General features: G+C 51.0%; 5 protein-coding genes across 5 annotated transcripts; 2 read left to right on the forward strand and 3 right to left on the reverse strand.

The window, feature by feature from the left end:
• Positions 1 to 817: 817 nt before the first annotated feature.
• EAH_00029340 (hypothetical protein) lies at positions 818 to 2269 on the reverse strand (the record flags this gene model as incomplete). Its single annotated transcript, XM_013392592.1, has 3 exons — positions 818 to 1035; positions 1243 to 1351; positions 2006 to 2269. 3 exons carry the CDS (start codon positions 2267 to 2269, stop codon positions 818 to 820), a joined length of 591 nt encoding a protein of 196 aa, XP_013248046.1.
• Positions 2270 to 7546: 5277 nt separating this feature from the next.
• EAH_00029350 (zinc finger MYND domain-containing protein, putative) lies at positions 7547 to 9664 on the reverse strand (the record flags this gene model as incomplete). The annotated part of the gene is made up of 1 exon (XM_013392593.1): positions 7547 to 9664. One exon carries the CDS (start codon positions 9662 to 9664, stop codon positions 7547 to 7549), a length of 2118 nt encoding a protein of 705 aa, XP_013248047.1.
• Positions 9665 to 11374: 1710 nt separating this feature from the next.
• On the forward strand, positions 11375 to 16059 carry EAH_00029360 (ribophorin I, putative; the record flags this gene model as incomplete). Its single annotated transcript, XM_013392594.1, has 11 exons — positions 11375 to 11797; positions 11993 to 12115; positions 12241 to 12511; positions 12856 to 13028; positions 13338 to 13553; positions 13834 to 14092; positions 14488 to 14610; positions 14738 to 15014; positions 15179 to 15282; positions 15412 to 15650; positions 15955 to 16059. 11 exons carry the CDS (start codon positions 11375 to 11377, stop codon positions 16057 to 16059), a joined length of 2313 nt encoding a protein of 770 aa, XP_013248048.1.
• Positions 16060 to 16642: 583 nt separating this feature from the next.
• On the reverse strand, positions 16643 to 18317 carry EAH_00029370 (hypothetical protein, conserved; the record flags this gene model as incomplete). Its single annotated transcript, XM_013392595.1, has 5 exons — positions 16643 to 16704; positions 16849 to 17006; positions 17111 to 17223; positions 17580 to 17729; positions 18105 to 18317. 5 exons carry the CDS (start codon positions 18315 to 18317, stop codon positions 16643 to 16645), a joined length of 696 nt encoding a protein of 231 aa, XP_013248049.1.
• Positions 18318 to 23320: 5003 nt separating this feature from the next.
• On the forward strand, positions 23321 to 26644 carry EAH_00029380 (hypothetical protein, conserved; the record flags this gene model as incomplete). Its single annotated transcript, XM_013392596.1, has 11 exons — positions 23321 to 23440; positions 23907 to 24002; positions 24105 to 24185; positions 24319 to 24544; positions 24702 to 24804; positions 25004 to 25085; positions 25336 to 25368; positions 25517 to 25570; positions 25681 to 25884; positions 25980 to 26345; positions 26495 to 26644. The coding sequence occupies 11 exons, from the start codon at positions 23321 to 23323 to the stop codon at positions 26642 to 26644; spliced, it is 1515 nt and encodes a 504-aa protein (XP_013248050.1).

Consider the following 26644-nt stretch of genomic DNA (forward strand, 5'->3'; position numbering starts at 1 on the left):
TTTCTCCTGGTTAAGTCGGATTTCTCAACCGGCACTCACTTCCTTGTAAAACAAAAGTTCGAAGTAGCGTTGCAGATCTCCCCGTATATATTGGATCATAACGCAGATGCTCCCTACACCGAACGTCGGACACGCCATTCGTGTCCCCCGTCCATGCCATCAACCAAACAAGCATTACACACTTCCTGCCATTGCAAGGCTCCATGCGAACAGCCTTCACTTAAGCGCTGAAACAGAATATACATCCAATACACCATGCACGCAGGCCCTCCCGCTGCTCAGCCCTGTGCTCTGATTCTCCTGGTTAAGTCGGATTTCTCAACCGGCACTCACTTCCTTGTAAAACAAAAGTTCGAAGTAGCGTCGCAGATCTCCCCGTATATATTGGATCATAACACAGATGCTCGCTACGCCGAAACCCCCCCCCTCTCAAACGCAGTAACTGCAATCCACTCGGTCTGAGAGTCCACCCTGAGTAGTCGGACATTCGCGCAGCAGTCCTCAACAAACGACGTAGCAGACCCGGTAAGTATGTTAACTGGAAGGGCCCCGCCACACTTCCTGCAAGTGCCTACGTCGAAGCCAGACGCCCGCAAGAGTTTGGAAATTGTCTCAGCACCAATCCTCCACCGGCCAAATGTGCGAGCAGCCGCGCACTGCCTACAACGAAGCAAAGTCGAGCGCTTCTCCCAGGTGGAGCTTGCGCGTAGTGCTTGCACACCGCTAAGCGCACCGCCCCTTTGTCACAAGCCAAGGCTGTCCCCTCCCTGATATGGAACACCTCCACGCCACTCCAGTCCCTGCCGCGAGCAACACATCACCAGAGATTCAGATGCTCGCTCCCTAAGTCTCTGCGTTGACGCTTGGAGCCCTCATTCAGCGGCACGAGCAATCCTGACTGCCGGACAGAGGAGTTACGAAAAGCAACTTCACCCAGCAAGACGACGTCCCGCGCATCCAAAGGCGGCATCGTGCGGCGACCCGCACACCTCAAAGCTGAGAGAGCCATGCTCCTACGACCCAACCAAGCTCGGTCTGCGCAAGAATCCCAACACTTGTCGAACGCCCTTCCTGCTCGCTACGGTATCAAGTGAGCCCACACCGACCAATTCCGTTTCACGCGCGCGGTCATGCTCCTGGTCACACGCGCTACAACACAATGCCTAACAAAACCTACCAACCGCAACTGCTACAGCCAAGAGAGCCATACACGGCGCACCGCAAAACCTGAATTGCACGCACTCATTTGTGCATCACTTCCCTGCACAGCGGGAGCGCATTTGCAGTTGTCCAGAGAGGCATGCAGAAATCGCGTCCCCCATCCGGCCGGCCAGTAAACACGACACACCTCCTACCAATGCGATGCTCCATAGGCACTGCTTTCATGTAAACTGACACAGAATATATACGCTCCCTATGTCAAGGAAACAACCTCATGCTGCTCAACGGGGTTTTGTTCCTTCTGGTTTTGGCAGCGTCTCCACCGTTACCCTTCACTTCCTTCCATCGCACCTGCGTAATTGGCCCCCATGCCCTGGGCAGTTGTTCTGTATAGCCAGCACACTCCTCGTGTAAAGCCCGACTGCACTTCCTACCCGTCAGGTCCCTCGGCTCTGAAGTTCACATTGGTCCCTGACAGCAGCATTCATACCGAGTGAAAAGGAGTCCTGCGCATCCGTTGAGCACCAGAGGCACCCCGAAAGGCGCCAAGTGCACAGGTACATGGCTTCAGTTTTTCCGTCCATTTACTCAACATTACAAAAGAACCCTTGCACGGGACGTCCAGTGAACCGCGTTTCTTTTCAAGCAATCCGCTGTACATAACTGCTCACCCTTGGAACCCACTGCAACCCTACTGTAACTCAAAGGCCCACTGAGTCGAAGACAAGCAGAGAACTGGTCCACAGCAGAGGAACAAGCTCTCATCCCTTGGCGCAGCATCCCCTTCCTAAGACATGCAGAAGACGCTGATAGCCCACTATTTGCTCCACGGGTGAAAGCTTACAGAACATGTTTCTTTGCCACCTTCTGCCAGCTCCCTAAATGGGATGCCCTTGCTATTCCTTTGCTTTCGCTCGTAACTGCGCCGGTAGAGCACTGCAAAGCACTGCATGACGACGAAAACAACCATAAGCGCAAGGAAGAGAACGTTCCCCTTTGTGGACAAAAAATTCTGGGGTGGGCTTTCAGTTACACTGCTAAGAGGGCCCAATGTTTGTGGGGTTGTCCCATCTTGGGAAAAGCCCGGCTGTAAGTTGCCCTGCTTCATGTTGCTTGTCCCATGGGGCATACTCGCTTCGGCGGCAAAGAAAAGCAAGGAAATGCATTCAAACTACCTACAGCGTCATATTTCAAAGGGAGCAAAAAGTCCTTGGTCGAAGGCAGCACCTCTATCGAGCCTACACCACGCACCTGTCCGATGGTCACACGGCAACTTGCCCAGGAGACGGCCAGGCGAGCCCTGCTTGTTTGTGAAGAGTTGGCACTGAATTTCCTAGACCGAAATAATGAGAAAGAATATCCTTTCTATCCTTCCAAGTGAAGGCGTCGTAGGGTAGACGCTGCATATGCTTCTCTACCACCGCCGTCGCAAAGCATTGCTCCCAAATGACAGCATTGCTTTGGCAAGCCGCCACAGGTTAAGGGTTGTAGACCTTTTCCATGCTGCAGTTACATACTTCACAGTATTTAGAAGCGGTGCAACGAAGAAAACGTCCTCGAGTACCCGCTGGCGGGGTATTTCGCCCAATGCCCGCAAATGTCGTGACTGTCTACTATCCAGGTGACCCCACATATAGACGGGCCTGTTAGAAGTAGGTGCACGCATCGATGCTTCTGCTTCCGTTCTCCAGTGGAAAGTAGTTAAGCTTTTACCTGCCTCCCACTCATTGTTCATAGCGCTAGGCCCACAGCGCCAGTGCGCTCATTGCAAGTGGGCGTGAATGTGCTCCCATTTGCTGTTGCCTCACGGGAGGTGCTGCAGGAGAAGAGCCTCCACTCCCCACCTGGCCAAAGACCATGTGCCACTGCGCTCAGGTTGCTTGGATACAAAAGGGGAAGTTAGCTCCCTTTTGTGGAACAATTGTTGCAAGTGTTGTGACTCCATTGCAATAGCTGGCGTACTCTGGCTTGTGCACAGGACTCTCGTTAAACTTGCTAGCACTCCGTAGTTGAAAAGAGCGCCCGCGGGCTGCGAAAGCAAGGATGCCGCACCTGGGCGGCCTATCGTAGCGCATCGTTTACTCGTGAGGGTGCCCCTCTTTGGGCCAAAACGGGGCATTTTAGATGTTCTCCCGAAATATTCTATGCGTCCAGAATTCTCCTCTTTCAATTAGTGAGTGATGACGAAGATTTGCCCTCTGCGGGAGGCGAGAAGCAGCTGGACTCTTCGTCTCAGCATAGCCTCGTGCACGGCATTTGAGCAATGAGCTGAGTCCAGCACTGCTTGTCATAGCAGCATCAGCACAACAGTGGAGCGGATGGCCAGCTCCTTTTGGTGGCCTAGAATTGTCGTTGCAGCGAAGGGATTTTCCCTCATTTGTGCGAAATCTATCACGCGAAGACGAGGAGTGCGGTCGAAGTTGAAGTCTTGCAAAAACGGTAGGTTTCTACAACGGGGTGGTTTCGGCAGATTCCATAGTTTGTTTACAATCAGTCAGTACTGTGAAAGCATCTGTTATGGTTGGATAAGCTAGGCATGCATGCCCACTCCACCGCCGGTTCGTGTTGTGTTGCAGCAGGTGGGGTAGCCCAGTTAATCTCTAATCATGCGTGGCAGCTCCACGCTTTTTCGAAAAGCAGCATGCCCGAAGCTAGTTAGCGCCATCTGTTGTGAATTAATAGTGCGGCCTTGTAGCGACCATAAAATGGCAACCGCGAACTAGTCGAAGCCAGATGGAACTCACCACCCGCACCCTCATGCACTTTTCCTCCTCGATTCCAAACCAAATTCATAAAAGCAGATTGATTTCCTCCCTTGGTAGTATTGTGTTTATTAGTACAGCATTGCAATTCGCACCTGGTTGTTCTCTGTTCCCTGGCCTACGCCGAAAAACCATCATCTGATCCGAAGTTGCACCTGGCTGTCCGAAATCCACCCTGAATGTCTGCATGCGCTGACTTCCGTTATGTAGCTGGCAGCAGTTCCGAAGTGCATGAAGGCAGGACCGCAACGTCAGGCAAGGAACTACGGAAAACGACGTTGGGCACTCGCTGTCAACGCAAAGTGCTAGATTTTAGTGGACTCGCATGCTCTGCAAAGCGCCGAGGAGGGCGAACAGCCGAAGAGGTCCTTCATGATTTTGGTAAGGCCCTCATTGTTCGCTCTCCGTTCAACACGGTTGCTTACAGAATAGGTTTATCTCCAACGTGGATGCCGCCATGCCAATTACGTAGGTTTTCTAAAGCTGTTCAGACTAACAATGAAATATCCTCGAAGTCTCCCTACAAAAGGGCGGCAGCATCATTGCTTGGAGTGGCACGCCAAGGAGGCTGAGCGTACGGAAGAAAGCGTAACAAGTTGGAGATTTCGCAGAAAAGGTGAATACTAGGTTGAATCACAAAGGGAACACCAACCCGAGTGCAGTTTTGAGGATTGACGACGCGAGACAATTCCTAGCAATCTTCTTTTTATATTCATGTTGAAGACGTTTTATCAGACGTGCCAAGGCCAGATAATCGATTTGAAATGTGCAATGCCTGTCATAAAAGAAGTGTCAGCAATTCCTTCCTCGTCAGCAGACAACGTAAAGCCCCTTTTGCAAGTACCGTACGCTGTTGCTTGACTCCGTAGAAGCAGGCGTTATTTGTCCTCTATGCAACGCGTCAGGCTTCTGAAAGAGCAGCATCCCAACCACTGTCAGTGGGAAAGGAATGTTGTCAAGATAAGTGGACGCAAGTGCTGGAGACGATATCAGAGGAGCCTTTGTCGCCCTTTGCGCACTTTCACAATCCCAGCACCCAAAATCTCAATATCTGGGTCATCTCCAAACCCGCTTCCTCCATTCTCAGCTGGGGCGTTGGGAGTGCCGTTCCTTCCCTTTTTGGTGCGACGGCATCCCACCATCTCGGCGACCTCAACTCTCCTCGTTGCAACTATTGGAGGTCCGCACATTCGCATGCAAGCACAACCAGGCCCCCTCTTCCTGTACGAACCAACACTGTAGGCAAATGCTGTACTTATGCTTGCGTGCCTGATGCCTATTTCGGCCAAGTTGCGTGTCCATACACAAACTCCCGACGGACCTTGTTACACTAGGCCCTTGGACCGGTGTGCCCAGGAGGCCTAGAGACTGGATTGAGGGTTAGTTCGTTTTGGAGAAAGTCTTATTTTCAGTCTCTTGAATCGATTGAAGCACTCCAGTGTCCTCTGAGAAGGTCGGCGACCTCGTCTACACTGACGATCCCTCGTCGTAAACTCCCCCCAACCAACGGAGCACACTCCCATTAGTACAGTGTATCTAAAGATGCTTTGCAATGAAATTAGAAAAACCCTTGGCCACGATTAAATCCGATAATGCCTCTCATGTCCTCCACTGCACGCAGTACACCATAAACGCTGCATCCTGCGCTCTACGCATTACCGTCAGATGGAGAAAGTAATGAAGTGCTACTCGTGAGGCGCACAATCGTTTCCTCTTGTACAAATGTTGCCCTTTTTGTAACCATACACCTAAAAATACGCGTTATCATACTTGTGGAAGAGCTACATCCCCCGCTTGTGGTTGATTCAAACGTAGTGCGAATGGGGCTGTCCGCTCGCTATACAGGATGACCAGCCCGGCGCACACCCTCGAGCCTTTAGAATTAAGAATTCCTCTTGATGTTCGTTATTGCCCTTTTTAGGATGCAGGGATCCTGGAGACTCCTAGCTGGTTGCGGCTTCAGCTAGACGCGCTTCCGTTTGTGGGAGTCGTGTGCCTACCCCTGCAGACATAAGTCTATAAATTCGCGAGAAGACACGGAAACGAATAGCAATCTCCAAGCAGGAGGAGACGCGGATAAGCACATAAGGCGAAGAAGCAGCAGAAATGGCGTTTGGAAGAAAGAAGACAGAGACGCCGGGGGGGATGGCGGCAAATGACGGGAACCGAATTGAACCATGGAGAATGGGATCTGCTGGATTTGGTTAGAAATGCGTCTGCTTGCAGTGTGTGTGTGTGTGTGTGTGTGTGTGTGTGTGTGTTTTGGAAGTGCAACTGCCTACTTTCCAGGCCTGTGCAGCACTTCTTTCGTTCCCGACATGCGTGGAGTTGCTTCCTTGTAGGAAGGTCTTTGCGATTAGGGGATTCATTTAAGCTAAGGATACTTGTGTACGGAATGTACAGACATGCGCTTCGTCTCGTGCTGTCTGTCTGTTCACTTTCAGGATCCCGTCTGAGCTCAACGCTGTGCTGGCTGGCTGCCTCCTCGCTCTCGTTTGCGGCATTGACCGTTCCAAGACGAAAGGAATGGCAAGCGGCAAATCGCATAGGCGGGAAATCCTTTACCCTTTGCAAATTGCGATTCGACCTCACACTTCGTGACGTAGGCAGTGCGCCAGGAATTTCTCTAAAGGGTGATGGCGCACTGGCTTCAAGGTTCGCGCAGGGTTTGTTGAGGACTTAGGCTTATGATATGTGTGGGTTATTCAGGGTTGATATATGTCTTGACTACATGTACGTTAAGCGCACACAGTACGCCCCCAACATGTACACCTCTCTTTCTCGTTGGATGAAGAAAGTCCCGAAATAGGGCGATTGTAGGGGGGTTTATTTTTATCTCGGAGTAAAGGAGGAGCTAGGAAGAAAAGGCCTCACATCTCCCCGTCTCCCGTATCTGTAGAAGACCCTGGCGACGGGGAACGGCAGCCATCCGTATTGTGTTCTAAGCTAGCGATTCGGCGTCGTCTTTCCGGTTGTCACAGCCTTAACGAGAGTGCGGAAAGGCATCTTTCCCCAGATTATTCCTTCCAGTCCCCCTCCATCGGAAGAAGAATGCATGCGATCTCCCCCGTTTGCCTGCTTGGAGAACCAGTTTTTCCGAGCAAAATCAAGCGAAGTGACGATGCATGACGAGAGCAAGCAGCTCAAGTCAAGTGGTGTGCTGGCTACATAGTGCTCTGTTGGTGCAGACTGCAGCGTCCACAGGGCCACGTTGAGTATGTTCCACACACACGAGTCGCTGAGACCCAGCAGGCAGTTTTCACTAGATGCGCCAATGCTGCCCAGTATTTTTGAGCTCTTTGGGCTTTTAGTAGGGGGGCATAGCTACCTTTGTTTCGGGCGAACGGGGAGAGAGTAAGCGAGGGGAAAACAGAACCTCGCATCAGTTCTGATGTCTATGTCCCATCGGGAACTACCCTCTCCCCGCGCACTGGAAGAATGAAGTTTGTCTTTCTGTGCCTTTTCCTCGGCAGATGTGTATTGTACTCTTCACTGAAGAGCGAAATGAGCAGTGCGGCGTGCACAGCAGCAAAAGCCGTAGCTAACATAAAAAGAAATGCATGACTAGTAAAGATGTCATGTTCCCTAATTAGACAGTCACTGAGGAGGGGGCTGTGCTGCCTTCACCGAGAAGGAAATCCCAAGGCCTGCAGTTCCCTGTCACAGTCAGCAATCCGTCCCTCAGCAACTCTACCCTTTTGCCGCTCTGCACAGCAGCCTTCATACGAAAAGAAAATGCTGCATGCCTGCAGCAGACATTCGCGGGCCTGAAGAACTAACTTGGCTCTTGTTTCCGAGCCCGTCGCATCAGATGTGTTGGCGCTGTCGACAACTCCTGCTGCGCTGCGGGTTGCTGCCGTTGCAGGATCTCCATCGGCCCACAGTGACCAGGCCCGTATGGCCTCCTCATCGGTATCCGCTTGGGACAGAAAATGCAGGAGAGAACCTTCAGTCACCAGGAGGTCTGCATGCTGGGTGCTGCACCGGCCGTGTAGTGCTGCAGCAGCCCGAGAGAGATGTTGGGAAACAGTCAACCCGACGCCATTATAAAGGGCAGCAAGTCCCCTGCAATAACGGTTGAGGCTTTCCGCAATATTCAGAAGAAACAAATTTCCGGGATGTGTATATGCCCGGACTGCAGAGAACAACTTTAGAACCGCCCTCCCCTCCAATTCAATGGTTTCGCTCTTTTCCACAGAACAAGCTTGACACAGACGCTGAGCACTTTCCTCTAACTTCCTAATAAGCTCCACCACGCGCAAAATCTCTCCTAGCTCGTAAGTATCACCGCACCCGCAGCAACGAATGTCGGGTGGATTAGAAGTCGGGGGTGTTGGGCCATTAGCAGATGCAAGTTGCTCCAGTTCTTCTGGAACCAATCTAATTGTGGGGTTGCCTTGAGGTGAAGACCCCAGCTTCGGAGCTTGTGTCGTACTATCGCTTGTACGAAGTTGCACGGGCTCCCACAAGTCCTCCCTCGGTCTGTACACGCAAAGCACCGGCAGCTGCAGCCGCCGAAGGCGGGCGGCCTTCTCGGGCCCCCTAGGGTCAACAGTGTGTACACAGCTGCTGGTTGCTCCGCCGGAGGAATCTTCAGCAGGTGATTTCTCACGATGAGAGAAACTGTCAAGGTATTCCTGGTTAGCATTTTCCAGGTTAAGAAGAACATTTGCTTCGGCCGTACCCCTTAAAGAAACGCAAGCAGCTTTAGGACAAAATACAGCGCGCAGCTGCAAATCAAACGCCTCAGCTGGAGAGAAGGATATAGAACAAGACTGGTCTGTCCTTTTCGCGCTGCTGTTTTTGCTGTCACTGGTGTTGCTGCTTCTGGAGGGACTTGCGGGGTTGCGTTTGTTGTCACTGCTGTTCCCTCTGTTGCTGCTGCAGTTGCTGTTCCCGTGGGCGATGACATTGGTGCTGCTGCACGCCCTATCGCTGCAAGAGCAACACAGTACGCAGGTACAAGTGAATGCATATTCAAGATACAGCTTTTTCCTCCTTTCATGTCTCACGGCAGCCGGGGAGACGTACGAAATGCAGACCTCTTCGCCACACATGATAGACCGAGAAGCGATGACAGCTATTTCCAAAGCCCCCTCGGGACCCCCAAACACGATCGCAGCATTGGGGAAGCAAGAATGGTTAAATTGACAAAGCGGTTGGCCATAAAGCCCAACTGCCACTTCCTTTCCGAGATCACAGCAAGGGCATCCCCCTGAGGGAGAGCCCCCTTGAGTCCTGGAATCCCCTGAATTCGTTATTGAGTGTACGTTTGCAGAAAGGCGATCCAGCAGCATTGCTATTTCACCGGGCCTAGGTACTGCTCGCAGCCCTAAAGCCTCAAGGCCTCCCTGCGATGCCTCGGCTGAACTTAGCAGCCCCTCTACAAGAGCGGCACAAGCAGCGCGGGCATTCAAGTGGTCAGAAAGAGCAGAATAGCGGGAGCAATTCCCCTTCTTGCTGCATTCGCACTGGCACAAAGCTTTGCGTGCATCCTTCGTAGCATTTACCGATGCTGGATCTTCTGATGTTTCTGCTCCTGGATCTGCTGCGGCTGCTACTGGTGCTGCTGCGGAGTGCCCGCCGGCAAACTGTTCTAAGGAATGGCCATTCAGCAAGAGCCTCAGCAACACTCGTTGCGTCAGATTTGGGCCCCTGCCTCCAGAAGCCTTTCTCACATCTGAGTTCATCCGCAGCAGAAGCAGCATAACCATAATCAAATAAGCAGTGAATAGGCGCATTACGGTGACTTCTCAATGCCTTGCAGTACATATGGCTCCTCCTCTACGGTAATGAGGCCCCCGCAGATTGCTGGAGGGTACAACGCTGAAGAAAAGGGGCCAAAAGATCTTCCTGCTTGGATCTTCCTGCCTTCTTGAACTTACGATTGAAGAGGGCGCACTCTCTTCTGTGCCGGGTCCATGCTGATCTCTGGCAGTCTGTGCTGCAGTACGAGACCACCTTGCATGCGCTACAACGCTTGGCGGAGGCACCCGTCCCCCTTCCTGCAGCTGAGTAGATGTTGCGGCTGTGATCATAAGGGCGGAGGCATCCATCACACGCAGTGACTGCGCAGCTGTTGCTTCTACTGCTGCTGTTGCTGCTGCATTCTTTGGAGGGGCTCGTCGGGAGCAGTAGCGCCCTTGACGCCGCTCCACTCAAGCCCCACGGGCAATCCGGGGCAACTCGCGTAGACCAGACCAGTGGTGAACTTGTTCTAGCCAGAAGCGTGCCCGCTTTTATGAAATCCTTCGCAACAACCCCCGCTCCTCGCCCTTCACCTACATCAGGAAGCACCCGAAGAGACGGGGAAAGGACGCACTGGGGTGGCCGGAGGGAAGCCATAGTTCCCCGCCTTCTCCTGACGCTTCTTTCAAACAACAAGCACAAACCTATCCTTATCGTTTAAAGAGAAAGAGGGAAGAAATGCCTCCTCCTGGCGGTGTCAGTTCGAAAAGGAAAACGAAGGGAATACACTAGCCTCAGCCGGCAGCATGAGTCTACTTTTCGCATTCTATTCTTTTTGTGCTAAAACTTGGCCCCAGAAAACTCCTGTAGCTTGCCGCTTAAACGACCAATCCCCGTTGTTGTCCTTTAGCATATACTCAGCAAATGTGAATGAAGCCTAACGCTAATGGAACCAGATCAGATCGTGAAGTGAGCTGAGGTATCATTCACCTTTATTTATGTGAGTATTTGATAGAATGAATATCCGCGAGTGACAGACGCCCCCCTCACATTCAGGTAAAGGGCCCCCCTCGCTCTTTCGACTCCACAAACCGCTACGGGGGCCCCCCCTTGGTTGTCCTAGTCCCAACGCGCTCCAGACAGAGGCACTTCTCATAGAATCAACGGTTGTTAATTTCGCAATTTTAAGAACGAGGCGTTTACCCTATGCGTGGTAGGGTATACGGGGTGTAAGGAGATCAAACCCGATGCCGAAACTGTTGCTGTCGGTTGTCTCACTGGATCGGGACCTCTGCTTGGCACAGTTTGCAAGAAGCTTAATTAGATCTGCTGAGTAGCTCGTTGCATCATTGTTCTCCTTTCGATGGGTCGTTTTATTTCTCCTTTAAACGGAAGTAGATGCCCACAAAAAAGCCTATAAGATCCCTGGGGCATCTGACTGCAGCGGGACGTCCGCCCTCCACAGATAAGCTACAGCCTGTGGTCTCGTGGCTGGCTCTTGAAGTGTGCAAGCCAGCCATTTCTTGTTCTGCTTGTCGACGCCTGACCACTTTGCAGAGGGCCCCACGGGACTCCGTCGTCTTCTCACCCTTCGCTCCTTTCCTTTCCTCATCTCCAATGAAACCGTGCCGCCTTCAAGGCTAAGACTGGACGTCGTTTGATGGACGTGTCTGTATATATGTGAAAGCGGCTCAAATCTGTAGGAACAGGAGAACGCCGGCTACGAATAGCTGCTGCAGTGCTTGCGCTGCTACCCACTGACAATGCAGGTGACCCGGGTGGACCGCGTGCTCATCAGGTGCCACTGTGGTGAGCCAGACAGAAACTCAAATGAAGCCTCTGGCACTCACCGAAATGCTTCTACCGCGGCGAGACGGAAATTCTGTCCGCATGTTCCCAACCTCCATAAGGGGCTACTGCTGCCCCTGCTGCTGTTGATGACGGGTCTGTCTGCGGCTGTGGAATATTCGTTCGACGAGAATGAAATTGCAAGCACTTCAGATGTGTCTCTTCCACTTCCCCGTCCCTTTGACGCCACCGCGTGTTCTTTCCATCATTTAGCACAACAGCAACACGTGCTGCACGCGCTGCAGCAGTTGCAGTCTTCAACAACTCGCGGTCTGCTGCACGATGCATCAATGGAGGCTCTGTTTAAGGCCACGCATTCCGGCATAGTCGCCGAGGAGGTATAATGCAAAAATACGATCCCATGTTCAATTTCCCCACGGAGGCGCGCTTGCATTGCTGCCGCTCTGCAGCTGGAGCTGCTGCACTTGTGTCTTTCTGTCCCTCGATGCATACTGTGTGTGCTGGATGCAAATATTTCGGGATGTTGGGTCTGTTCTTTACGTGTGTTCGATGTACTGTGATTCTTTTCGTAGGCTGAGCGGTACATCAAGTTCGGGCGGCAAGCGGAAGTAGACGTTAAGCTCAAATTCACGAATCAGGGGACGTCCGCTGTCTCTGTCGTGTTCATCTTGCTGCCTTACTCAGAGGCTACACAGGTATGCCTATGGCTTTCCGAGGCCCTTTAGAGGAGCCCTATCTTGTTCAACCACTCGTCGACCCACCGGCAACGCCAAAGGTCAACGGCCTTGTCAATTTGCATGCGTTTGTCGGCTTTTTTCAGCTGGGATGGATAGCTGCATCCACTCAAGGTGGCAAAGACCTCGCAGTGCAATCTGTGCTCCCGCCCCTACCAAGCATATCTTCTCTTCGTTGGGAGGACTGGGGGCTGAGGCCGCTGCTCTTAGAGCAAGCAGAGCAACATCTCCAAAGGGCGAACGAGGGACAAGGCATCGCCTTTGCCTCTCCCTGCTTTCCTCACCTCTTTCGCGTGCAGCTGGCAGAGCCTCTGCATGTTTCTCAATCTACGGTGCTAACTGTGTCCTACATTCTTGGTTCGTCACGCACTAACCGCACTCCAGCTCACTGTGTATCAAGTAATCTTCGATTGCAGAAAAGATCAGTGCGATAAGGGAACCTGCACAATATAAATGGCATGTGGGGCGCGGAATTCCAGACGTCGTTCCCGTATTCTGCTGTTGCTTGTTCATCTTCTTGTTACCTGCAATTCACCTATACTCCTGGTGGCAGTTGTTGCTCTATAGTGTCATTGATATATGTGCTACTGATATCTGATGATGTGCGCTTGTTTCTGCTCCGCACAAATGCGCCAAATCTTTGCCTCTCCTATAGCCTGTTTTTTTCTTAAGTTAATGGTGCTCCCCTGCTGCTACTACAGGTCGTCCTTACCGGCCTTTGCCTCGTTCTTTAGACCTTGAGTCGATTCAGTCTGTGGTGTTCGCGACCTCGTCCAACTGGCCCCTTCCCTACAAAACGCTTCGCAGCGTTCTGTCCTTACAGCTTCCCCCCAAAACAACTCTTGGAGAGATGGGAGAGCGACACATGCAGAAGGTGAGGCAACGAGGCGCGGCATCAGGGCTATGCCAAAGGGACTGAACGAGGCCAAACACATTTTGGTGTAGCCGTGTCTTATTGGCCTGAACTACACTCAGCTGGTGATTAGTAAAGTATTTTAGTGGTACCTCAAGAGTGCATACAGCATACAGCCAGAATGCGGTCTCTTGGAATGCAACTCAGCTATGGCGGGAAGAAGGTTGCACTTGTTCCCTTATGCCGACGTAATGCTCTCTTCCATCTCTTGGTATGTCCGTAGCATATGGTCTGTGGTTTCGGTTGCTTATGCTGCTTTTGGGACCTTAGAAGTCATTTCGCAAGCTTCCGGGAGAGGTGTGGAAGTGGGAGTCGACCAAACCCATTGATCCCTTAGTGGTCCAGCAGCCGTTCGCCGTCATATTTCCCCTACCACAGCACCTCGGTTATGCCTTAACGATGGAGCGATTGCTGGTTGCTCCTCTCAGCGGCTCCGCATTCTGTAGGGAACTCTACAAAGTCCACAACGATGCTGCACTACAGGAGGTAGGCCAGGAGCGCTATTTGCCCCAGCGATATCACAAACAACCAAACTGAATATCTTGAACTTCCTCCCCAAGAAAATAGGGGGCGCTTGGCAAGAGGCGGGCCTGAATATCTGCATCATGCCGCGTGCAATTGCTGGGCGATAGTCCGAATTCTGCATTTCCGCCTTTACCCGTAACGCTGCAGTGTTAGCGCCTTCAATGCCAACTAGCACAGAGAATAAAACGTCTGTCATAAGGTTTCTGCCCTTTTTGTATGAGGTTGTGTATGGCTGATTCAGGGTGCATTCAACCCTGTCACTATTGCACTATTGCAAGGGCTGCCACCAGGCATTTCGCGGCTAGCCGCGAAGAGCAAGGATGTTCCGCGAAGTGAACCCGTGCCAACGCATGTGTTGTTTGACTTGCATGCAACATTGCCGCCGGATGTCTTCAATTTAGATGTGGGGGACTCAGCTGGGAACTTGACCAGTACTTTTGCAGCCCGCGACGGGCCTAAGGAAGCTCCTCTTTCCACTCACCTTGAGGTGATCAAGTTTAGTATTTGCAAGAGCTGCCACAGCTGTTTAAGTCAAACTCTGCATGTGCAGCCAAGCCTTTGTTTCGAATTGGTTACTTCATTATGTTAATTTTTGGCTCCCAACCATTCTTTCCTTTGCCTTTTCGCGACGGGGACAAAACTGTATTCTTCCCATGTTTTCTTTTTCAAGGGAAGCGAGGAGAGAAATGTTTAAAGCACTACGTTTGCTGGGTAGCTATTCTTCCACGCTTTTTCGAAAACAGTATTGACTTAGGGGCGGCACGTACCAGGATAGCACAGAGTTAACAGGAAATCATGATGCATTTTTTTCTATGATGCGCTGAGCAGGTGTGGCCTAGATTTCCGGTGCTTGGAGGGTGGAATTTCGATCTAAATGTGTCCTATGACATGCCAGTTAGTTCCCTGATGCTGCAGCATGAGTTCAAAGGCAACACTGTCTCCCTGAGCCTTCCACTGGAGCCGCCCTTCCTGGATTTGTATGTTGAGCATATCTCTCTCACCGTTCTGTTACCGACAGGTAAGGATTCTCACGAGTGCTGCGCTGTTTGGTACTTATTGGTCCTCTCGCGGTGCGCGGGACACCATACCATGGCCTCGCGCTTTGGGCGGAGACTTTGCTACTGACTGACGCGCGTTTGTGTCAGGCGCTACTAACATCCGGTATTCCTCTCCAATCGACTTTGAATCTGTAGAGGAGATGGCCGTCAAGTGGTGGCTCGACGTCGTCACATCGAGGCCAGCCTTGCGGCTGAAGTGGCACTCTGCTTCTCCTACTCCAACTAAACACAAGGGGCGTTCTTTGACAGTGACCTTCGATTACCCGTACTCGGTGGATTTGGAATACCTAAAGCAGGCATTTGTCTTGCTTCTCCTTCTACTCATTTTCGCTGCAGCAACTGCGCTGTACCGCTGGAAGTTTAAGTGAGGGGTGCTCTGTCCTTTACCTCGATTTTATGTTCCAACGCGTTGAGGCATTGCTATAGGGAGGTGTCTTCTTTTATCGGAGAGTCGTACAGCTTCTGAAAGTGGTAAGTATGTTCTTTAGGCGGCTTGTGCTTGAACTATTTTGTCCCTTTCTTGCTCAGACTCTCCACTAAGGAGGAGGCACCGGCTGCAACATTGCACAGCGCATTCGAGCAAGTGCAGAAAGAGCTGTGGAGCAAAACTGAGGCAGCCATTCATGAAGGGCGTAAGTGCAGGCTGTGTTGCAGCAGCGTCTCTATGAAGACACTGCATCTCTGGATTTAGAAAAAATGCAGAGTAACCAACAACTGTGTTTAGCTACCATGCTGTGCACAAACAATTTGCCCGTGCTCAGGCGACTACATGAATTGCGTGGCCAGTAGGTGGGGGGATTCGCATATTAACTTGAGGCAGAAAAGGATGCACGAGCAAGAACGTTGGATGGAAAGCCTGCGTCAACGTGAGGCCGATCTTCTTGCTTTGTTAGAGACGGTCCCTGAGTCCAATTCGTCAGTCATCGCCTTCAAGGCGGCCCTGGAGAGGCACCGTGAAGCCGTGGGGGCATTTACTACATCCTTGTCCAACGACTGCAAGGTGAGCAGGCCACATGCCTAAAAACTGTACGCGTAACGTCCGTTTGGCCCTCAAGGCCCACCTCGGTCAAGGGATAGGCAATGCAGCTCACCAGTGAAGGCAGCTATCCCCTGCTTCCTCTACCCCTGATAAGTTTCTAACTTGCTAACTTTTTCTTAGTTATTGCGAATGATCAATTGCGCCAGGGGCTCGTCGCACCTGTGTGCAAGGTAAGCTATATATTTGATATGTGTATATCCATAAGGGATGTCAATACAAGTGCACAAATGCTGGTTGAGAAGTGTCTACGCTGGCCTCTGTTCAGGAGAAGGTTGAAGAAGCTAATCAGGAAGTCGAAGCGTCCGCTGCGCATTTGCGGGCGTTGGCAAAAGGTTGGAAGGGTTCACGTTTAAAGCAGCACGAGGCTTAATACTCGGTTTTGTTGCTGCATTGCTCTTCCGAATGAATTTTGACAGACTTGTGTGCATGCATGCATACCTGCAGCACGGAGTGTCATTAGGAAAGCTTCCACACCAATGCAACGGCATTCACATGGTGCATCGATGCACGCCGTATGCAGCTTGGGTGGTCGCGAACCAAGTTTGCACGATAAGGGCGCGAAAACAACTAGAGGGATAACGATTCATGCGTCACGTCACTTTTCTGCGTATTGACTATCCATTTCCATAAGAGCGATGCGTGGGGCAGCAACCCATTAGGGCCGCACAAAATTAAGCAGCGTAAACACATAACTGTGGGTGGCAAGGGGAGTCTCAATACAGTTCTTTGAGTCTCACAGGCCTCAACAATTCCGCGCACCTTTAATTGAGGGGTTTTCTACCTCAATATGCCAATAAAGCAGAAATAGACGACAAAACGAGTGTCAGGCATTCACAAGGGTAACGTAAACAATAGTACACATACGAAGCTAGGTAATCAACAATGAGCGCATTCATGAAAAGCTGCATTTTGCCTATTCTGCATAGCAACGGACGCCTTTGGCGGCGCTTGCTCTACAGAGATATCAGGAGCTCGTTGGGTTCGTCGTCGTTGGCACGGACGAGGCGGGCGTTCTCTGCGCGTCACACAAAGGTAGCTAACAGTGATGCACTGGATTCGCTTCGCAGTGAGACATGGAGTGATTTAATGGAGTTTGGAGTGCACTGAATGCTTTGGACAAGCACAAGCATCTATTTCTTCAGGCCGGAGCTCTACTGACGGCGATGAATTTGAAACCAGAAGGAAGACCTCACCTGCCCAGATGCCGACATGCTCTCTTCAACAGGGCGGGGTTCGCTCCCCTCCATATCTCTGCTTGCTGATGAAGTGTTTCCGACCGGGTGATTAACGAGTGTGGACGCCGCAGGGGGCATAAGCCTGTTAGCATTGGTGGAACATCGAAGGACACTAATCGCAGCATTGAAGCCTATGCGATCCATTTCTTGGCACGCAGTATCCGAGCTGGTGTGTGCACAACGTACTTAGCATTGTGGAGTGGGAAATCTCGAGACCAAAACCACTGGGCGAATTCCCTTTCAGAAGAGTTCAACATGTCGGACTGCTGGAGCCAAACTCCATTCGCTTCAGCTACCGCCTGAGAGGAAACATTGGTTTCTACAGTAAACCAGATATGTGCGTTATGCCTTGCTGTGGAAAGAGCGTGCCGAGAGAACTACTTGAGGTAACCGTTTTCGCATGCTCACTCGGAGAGTTTGTAGGTACTGCAGGCAGCATGCCTGACTACGAGCAGCGGCCGCGATACTGCTCCACACGGAGGTCACCTCCTGCAAATTCATCGCACGGATGCAGCTGCGAGTTTCCGACTGTAGATAATTGCTTTTATCAAAGCAAACGCGCCGCGTACAATCCATGTTGATGGCTAGAGGCAAAAGGGTTTAATTGCGGTAAGTAACTTCTGGATTCTTCACTCAAAGAGCAAGGAGAACTCACTGTGTGCCTGGCCAGGATGCTAGCAACAACTCCGCGGAGTTCACGCAGCCTGCCCAATGTATGGGACAGCGACTGGTCCATCTGTGGCTCCGCCATGGCACGAATAAGCTGCTGCTCCACGAACGCCAAATCCTGACTCATCGTGTGGAGCTGCAGTGGATATGCAACAAATATTCAAATGGGCATAATATTTGCGAAGTGTCAAGTTAAGTCAAAATATCCTGTCCTTGCCATTCCAAACTAAGCATCGCGTACTCTGCGTTCATGAGAGGCAATCGCGTGCTCCATTGGTGAATGCAGAGAAGTAGGAAACCTTGTGGAACCTGAGCCGCAGGACCGCACAGAAGTGTCTGAACACCCTTGAATCAAAGCATCACGCAGTTATAGCCTCCGTAGACCACGAGAATAATTTTCTCACGGAGGGGAAGGCAGCATTCCTTACTTTACGGGACTTGGGGATGTGTGATCACGCTGCGGTGCCCCTAGCCTCGTGATGCACAGAGGATATTCGTTGACCCTGCGGACCTGTGGTCGCAGAGTGTCCAGGAACCTGTAGTAGCACGTCATGCAAACGAATTCAAAGGGGTTACACCTAGGGCGATAGTGGGGAAATATCTGGAAGAGCTTTGAGGCCCGATTCACAGCAAGCCTGGCGGTGGGGTTGTACACGCATTGGCGGGCAGCAATCGCACAATGTTGCAGTGGCAAATGCCTCCATAACGTCCCACATATCTGCATTTTGACTCCAGTGATAAAAATGATAAGATGGGCAGCATGCGAAGTTTAGATCTAAAGCTCTGAAGGTGCAAGGGCAGAGGGCGAGCATCTGGATGCACGCCTTAACGAGGGGAGTGTCTTGCTGGTTCCACCCGCTCATTTCAACTATTTACCATTCCAAAAGGTCCAACATAGTGTAGGTCTTACATATATTGAACGAAAAACCGCCTTGGGCTGAAATTTATGCAAGAATCAGCTGCCGAGTGGGAGGGCGTCGTCAGCGGACCCAAGGCCCAGCGGCGGAATATCCGGTCTCTTCCGCATAAATAACCTATAGGAAGTATCAGATATAATATATTTCAAATAAAAAGGCGAAAACCGGCTAAACGTTGAGAAAAAATGCTCCGGTAGATCCGAGTGCCCGTGGGGGGTACCAGCGAAGCACGGTGGGGTTGGAGCAGTGGGGCAGTGCAGACCAGCGGCGGCTGGTTGCCTCTGCGTTCCTGCAGTCTTGCTGCCTATTAGAAATTTCAACAGGCATTAAAGATAAGTAGAGCATGCTAGCCTAAAACAACGCTCTCCCCACAAAATTGCGGGCATAGTTGGGCGCCGCTTGATTCGGCATGTTGGTCACCTTTCGCATTTGCTAATGTTGGTCACCTTTGTGGGGTCGATGATATGAATGAAATGCACTGAAGTTTCCCTTCGTTGCTTAAATGGTGCCCTCTGTACGTTACTGAGGCAGTGAGCAAATACGTATGTCACTCTACATGTACATCGTTACAGACGATGAATGCATCCTGTAGCTGTAACGCGCGCAACGGTAGTCCTGCGCTTTAGCTGTGGACCTTTGTGAGATGCAGTACAATCAGAAATACTGGTTTGAAAACTCATGAGAAGTAGTTGAGCGCCTCTTCAGTCTCGAGGTGGCCTGTGCACAGCTGCGCAGGCCCTGGAGATGGTGCAGAGAGAAGGCAGCCTGCCAAGAGTTGCAGCACTCCTTGCTGCACCCCCTGCGGCAAGGTTACCCTCGATGTAAACACGCGGGAAATCCGCATGTAGCACGCATGTGTCGATACAATGGAGTATGGCAAAGCATTATTTGCGACGCCGTGTTTGGAGCCGTGCATTTGCTACAGGGGATGGGGGATGGGGGGTGGGGGAGCTGCTCAAAATAAGACGCCGTTCTAGACCGACGATTTTTGCATGTGGGAGCAAACCTGAGCAGTGGCCAACCCATTGCATGAGTATGGTTTGGCGCCTTGCCGCCAGCAACAGCAAAATGGCAGCGACAGCCTTGATGTAACTAGAGTCCTTGACCTTATCCGAAGGCTTTCGTGATGTGGAATATAGCCTGAAGACCTAAAGTAAGGGTTCCTAAAAAAATACACTTTTTCCCCTTCAGTCCTCAGACGTTCTAAGCCGAACGACCTGGGACCGGTGAAGAGGCGGCAGCCTGACATGAGTTGCTATGTCCCTCGGTGCAACTAGTGTTGCAAGGCACATTCACATGCAAGCACAACCAAATCTCTCTTTGCTGTCTGTACTAACACTGTAGATGATTGTGAGTTTGCTTGAGAGCAGGTTGCCTACTAAGGCCAACCACGTGTTTACGTACCAAGTACGAAAACACTCTGCTGCATCTACCCCCGCTTGCCCCGCAAGCATCGTGCGCTCTCGTATGCTCAGTATCCGCTAAACGCCTTTTTTTTGGTTTGAATCATTTTGCTAATTCGATGCCTGCCACTGCTGCGCATGTAGCTCGTCTTGCTGCTGTGGCGCATTGCCTGGGCTTCTATGGCACATTCCTGACTGGAGCGAGAACAGCCGAATTCCATGTAAACACTCACCCAGGGTGGGACTATTATCCTGTCGAATAGAAAGATTGTCTACTTTGTTATGAAGCACCTCCCTGTTGAACCTATGGTACAAACTCCGCGTACGGCACCTAAACCTCCTCTTTCGGCGTCTTGCCGACCTTGAAGCCCTCCCTCTTGCAGCTGCGCGGCTTGAGGCTGCCGAACTCGTTCAGCTGCAGCACAACGGACTCGCCAATCGGAGCACTCAAGCACAACGCATCTTAACCCCTCTACGCCAGCTTCTCGTGGAAAGGGAAATTCGCCACTGGCTGCCGCGCGCCGCTAGTGACGTAGGAATTATGTTCCTGCCCTCCATCCGGTCCGCTCAGGTCTTGACAAGGTTCTTTCTTACGGGTCTAAAGTTTTGGCTTTTTGTAGGGTTTCGCTGAAGAAATCTAGAGGGGCGTCCGGCGTGCAATTGGGGATCACTGCGCCTTTCTGCTTTTTTCGTTTGTGCTTTTGCTGTTTTGTTGTTCGGGCTTCGAAAGGTCGAAGGGAGCGCAATCTGCCCAAAGGGCTTTGTGCTTAAGTTTCCTGTCGACAGCAAAGCGTTACGCCACCAAGTGTTCTTCCTAACCGTTCGGCAGGAACTTGCGACAGAGCTGTTTTCTTATGCTGGCGCTGTCACCTCGGTGATGCGCATCCAGCGAGGTTCCTGCTTGTTAAGCTCTTCCTATTTGCGTGTGGGGTCGTCGACGTTTGTGACTTCTTGTCGTCTTTCCCTTCTTTCTGGGCCCAATATAGCCTCCAAAACCGTACAGATTGCTGCCCTTTCTCTAGAATGACCACATGACATCCGTACCTGTGGCTTCCCTGCGTGCCTGTTGGCGTAGGTGACTGAGTCCAGGATGATATTGTCAAAGGAAGCCTTGAGAACGCCTTTGGCAGCACGCGATCCCTCCACTGAGTCCCCCGCGGCATGCTTAGGATTGTCGCAATGAATTGGTGAAGCATGAAGGTCCCACATGTTCTCCGTCGACGAAGCGCAGTTGCAGCGACTACTCCAAGGAATATACCAATAGTTTTTGCTCCTCCTCGCAGTAGCTTCAGATATCAAATCGATTTCGTCGATTGTGTCAAGTAATGCTAGCAACTTCTGACCGTTAATATGGGCTTGGATAAGCACAAAGTTAGATCAATACAGATCTGTCCGTGCGCCCATCACCCCCCTTCAGCCACATCACTGCGTTGCAATTTGCACGGGGACCAGACAGTTCCTTCGATCGCTTTGTTTTTCTCCTGGTGACGCTTTTAGAAAGTCCTGATTTGATCCTCGGGCATGGTCATTATGCTTGGTTGTTGCAAACAAAGCAGGTGCGCTGCTCGATACCACCCATAGCTTCTTGATTGCTGAACTCACCACCTGGTGTCTTTCTCTGGGAGGGTTGGTTTGCACAGTACCAACGTCGATAGGCGCTATATGTGGGCTTTTCCGTCGCTCTCTGCTACGTAGGTTCTAATGGCTTTTTGTGTGGTTCACTGCTAAAGGACTCCTAATCCCCGCGGCTTCCACTGTTTTAGCCTTTATTTCCTTCCCTTTTGCTCAGCCAATTACTGATTGCCTCTCTACAAATGAAAGCACTGCTATAAACGAGTCGCATAAAGGGTAAGAGTTCAGTATTAGGCTTCAGTTCAGCGAAAACGGATACTTCTCAGTGCAGTACTCTATCGATAGCTTCTCTTGCTTAAGTTTTCTTATCTCTACCATAGCATGCTCTCTTTCCTCCTTGCAAATAAACTTACGTCGTTGCGCGCGCTGGAATGTTCCATAGTCCGGGAGTGCTCCGCGACTCGGGTACTCTTAACCAGCCAGTATAATCGGGCTTCTCGTAATATGGAAGAAGGCAGTAGCGACAGGATATTTTCTGATGTATTTTGAAGACGAAAGTCTACCTCCGAAGGTGCGAGCGGCTCCTTCACTGAACCCGCAGCACCGCACCTGCCTTCTTCTGGCGGTTGACAAAGGCAAAGGCATTCTTAGCTTGAATGAATTGTTTTCGCTGCAAAGAGGTTTTTCAGGTACTGCGACTAACTGTTGCTCTTGATAAGCCTCATGCAGGGCCGAGAAGACGGTTGACTATGTGAAAGAACTTTGGGATAACGCCCAAAGTTCTTTTTCCTCACGGCTTCCTCAGTCCTAATCAGTGATATGCACCAGAACGGCCAGATACTGTTGTGGGGTACGTTTTTCCCACCTGCTGCAACAAACCTTGCAATGCCACAAAGCGACATGAAGGCTATCCGCTGATCTTTGCACAGCACCGTCGTGAGCTGCGTACAGTCAAAGACTCACGAAGAGAGTTGCCAAGAACCAGCTGGCCTCCCATGCAGTTTGGAACTGTCCTGAGCAGAGCAGCACAACGTGGCGCTGGTGCGTGAAGGAGGCAGCCAGTTCTAAGTTGCAGCACACCTGGGTACAAGTCCTGTCGCAACTCCACATGCAAGCACAACCAAGACCTCCTTGCTGGATGCACTAGCACTTTGTCCAACTGCCAAGCGCTTGCTTGGCCATTAAAAGGAAGCATGCAGGCGAGTAGAAATAACGTACCGCCTCCAGACATACTGTGCTAGAGGCAGCCAAAGATGTGCAACGATGGCGTAGGCGAAACGGAACCTACGCTGGCCACAACGTTGAAAGCGACACAGAAATAAGGGGTTTCTTTATATAACTCCAAATGCCTTCTATTATTTGCTAGTAAAAATCAGCGAGACCCGACTACAGTGCTCTGCCTGAAGCTGGCGTAGACAAGAAGACCGTCCTAACACTATGCCTTTTGAGTGCTGTGGTCTCATGAGATGGAATGGGATGTGGAAGGCAGTGAATTGTCTAGAAGGGGAAAGGTGATAGAGATTAAAGCCCCATATTAAGTTGAACAGCCTCCAAAGAATGCGATGAGCGTCGGGGGCTGCGAGCAACCCAACCCTCCCCTGAATGCTTGCACTGGCCAGGTTGTGCCTGTCTCGGGTACTGCGTTCGAAAGTCCCTCCGTAAAACCTTGTGCGGTTTTCTAAACAATAAATATACGTCCATTTGTATGCGCCAGAGTCTGGTTTGCATCAACGGGCGCCGCTTCCAGTCTCCCCCGCACGCGCCGACCTTTCGCCAACAGTGCACTCTGTGCTCTCGAGAGCTTCGTAGGCGAAGCACGGCCAGCTCCAGACAAAATGGCGGGGAAAGTGGACAAGACGAAGAAGCTGGAGCCTGTGCCCAAGCCGGATGAGAAGCTCTACAGGGACCGCATCCAAGCTGAGACAGCGGCCATTGATGAGTTGAGGGCTAAAATCGTACGTCGGCTGTCCTTTTCCACGGGGACTCACCGCGTTCTACAGTATTTTTTACTCTCCTTTGCGATGCCGGCGTAGTCGGCGGAGCAATAACCATCGAAATCACATGCATTGCCCAGAAGCAGTTGCCGGCATGCGAGTAGCACGAAACACCAGCTTCTCTCCACTAATAGGGCCAGGATATCAACCAGTTTGAAGCGGCCTGTGCAAGGGCGGAGAGTACATGGTGGGGGGTTGTGGAGTGCACACGTTCTTCTGCATCCAGCTTTCCGTATCCGTAGTCCAGGCGACGCATGCAAACGGCGCTCGGCTAGTTATACGCTTCTCGTGTGTGTGGGATATTCGGTGCATGATAAGAACTACTGCTTCGAATTCGCAGGATACCACGTATTATCTTGGTGATGATGTTCTGTGCCTAGAGGTGTATTTCCTCCTGAGTTCAACATTCTTATGACTTTTCGTTCAGAGTGAGCTCCAGCAGAAGATATCCGCCGTCATAGGCGGACGGGAGGAGTACAACATGGAGAAACAAAACAGGCAGGCACGCCTTGATGCTCTGCAGGTAAACACGTGACCCTTCCGTACCACGAGGCGTAAACTGGCTTAGAAAGCAGCATCCTTTCTGAGCCATTATCTCCCCAGATGTGCATGCTTTGGCCATCAGAAGGAAATCGATCAGCTGGAGGAAAAGCGCAAGGTTTTATTTGAAAAGATCCAGTTGAAGCAGAAGGAGGGCGCCGATTTGGTAAGGTTGTACAGTGTAGTAGTGCATCTGTGCAGGTTCCTTTGCCTGTGATCAGTTGTCTTTGTTTATTCTAATAAACAGATGGAAGGCAACTTTCCGCTTTCGCTTGGTCCTTTTATGCTGTGCTTTTCAGAAACAATCAGCAACCGATCTGCGGCGTAAAATCGGTTTCTCTTCTCTGGAAGATATTGACCAAAAGGTTGCTGCTTTAGAGCACAGTATGATGACTTCAACGCTTTCCCTCAAGGAAGAGAAACAACTGCTGGAGGAAATCAAACGCCTGAAAAACAGCAAACCGCTGCTGAGCAAGTACCAAGCACTGGAAGAGAGTGCAAGCAGCCTGGAGGATTCATCTGTGGGTAAGTGAACCCGCAGCATGAGTGTATTTGCGTGTGTTGAGTTGGCGTTGCGGCAATATCCTCTTGTTATAGGGTTCCGGGTGTTCATGGTGCTGAGGATGTATGAATATTTATCCTGTTGTCCGGTACTGATGGCTGTCTATCGCTGCTGTGTCAGTTCCGTTGAGAGCAATGCTGGATGAAGTACGCACAAAACTTTTGGAACTCCGCACGCAGAAGCGCGAGGAGAGTCAGAAGTACAAGGAGCTTCTGGAGAAGAGGTAAGGGAGGATCCGCTTGCTGCATTGTATTCTTCTGCTGCTGTTTGTAGAATGCGTACTGTTTGCCTTTTCCTGGCTGCTCTTTGCATTGTATACTTAAGTTGCGGTCTGTAGAATACGTCTCGTTTTGCGGCTTCTCGGGTGCCTTCTGTCTTTCACTTCATTTCTTTTTCCTGGGGTTTATGGTGCTCTGCTCCAGACAGAGGGCAACCGCGCCGGGTCGTGAGATGATTGAAGAACGAGACCGCTTATCCGCGCAGTTGAACACGCGCTATGCAGCTGTACGTGTTAAGACAATAAATGGCATTATTATTGATGTCCGTGTTTGTAACTGGTGTCGTACGTCCCCTTAAAACGTGATCGTTTCTGTGGAAAACGGTATGCTTGGTGAATGGATGCGCGCATATATGTATATATATACATATATATAATATATATATATAATATATATATATATTATATATATATTAACCTTCGTGTATTTATATGTACACCTTTAGGCCAGTCTTGTCTTTGCCTTGTTTTTCTCAGCGCCGCGAGATTCAAGCGGAATTGACCCGCGAGGTACTGTTCAACACATAGTTTGTGCTGGGCTCTAGCCTATGATCGTAGTTCTTTCTGTTTGGACCGGGCTTTCTAGGAGCACTCTCCACCTGCAGCGGAAGTATATGCCTGAGGTTGTATACTCGCGTCATTGTTTTTCTTTCCTCAGATGCAGAAGCATCAGGCGTACATGCAGGAACTGAGGCGCGAACGGGGTGTCAAGGTAAGATAGGCCCTAAGGATTCCTGCTTACAAGTGCTTTACGCAACCTGCCCATTCGGATTAAGGCATGAATCATTCTCCTGCTGGGTTGCATGTCTGCAAATTTTGCAGATGAGGGAGGAGCGCGAAAGACGTAACTTGGAAAACGAGCGCTATCAGCTCTCGCGCGATTTGGAACGGGTGGAGTCAGAGTTGCCCTACGAAGCAGAATGTTTGCTGCTTACCCAGACCATTCAATACTTGCGGAAAATCATCGAGGAGCCGGCGGCCAACGGCGTTGAGAAGGAACAGACAGAAGAGGTGGTGGATGAGAGTGTAAGCGAGAAAAGTGTTTCTTGGAGTACTGAATTCCGAAGACTTGTGCAGTTAAAATGTGACGATTGGTACAATGTGCGTGCACATTTCTGCAGCTGGCAGGTGCCCTTCTGCCGAAGAGCCAGCGGAAGGAGGTCTTTTTCTACGCCCCGAAGCAGAAGGGTAAACACGGAAAGGACCATGAGAAGAAGAAGGAGAAGCCCAAGACGCTGAAGTATGATGTGGGCACCTTGGCCTACTTTGAACAGTGCGGAGTAAGTGCATTCGGCGTTAAGCATCGATTGTTGGCTTCGCAGCTCTCGATTAGTGCTGCGAATGCCAACATTTTCTGCCTCGAGATGTCCCTTACTTGTGACCAGCTAACGGCGCCAGTTTTTTTGGACGATGTACCTGCGTGCCTGGGGAAACTTGAGGCGAAGCTGGACCACTACAAAGGGTTGCAGCGTGAAAGCACCCAGAAGGTTAGCTCCTACCAGTGACACGGGATCGGCAGTTTGTACTTGTTTGTCCTCCGAAATACTGTGTAGTTCTTAAAGTATTATTTTATTGTATAGATTTTTTGGTAAGATTGCGTTTCTTTTGAATGGCTGTCATGTTTGGCTTGGAACAGGTAGATGAACGCAAGGCGGAAATCATGGCAAAGATTGAAGTGGTGAATGAGAAGATAGCGAGTCTCGTGAAGAAAGAGAAGCTGCAGGATGATCGAGACGGTGAAACTGCTGACGGATCTCCCACCGCGGAGGAAGGCGATGATGAATGA

This window comes from Eimeria acervulina, genomic scaffold (genome assembly GCF_000499425.1).
Source record: "Eimeria acervulina Houghton genomic scaffold, Eah_scaff263, whole genome shotgun sequence".
NCBI classification, from domain to species: domain Eukaryota; phylum Apicomplexa; class Conoidasida; order Eucoccidiorida; family Eimeriidae; genus Eimeria; species Eimeria acervulina.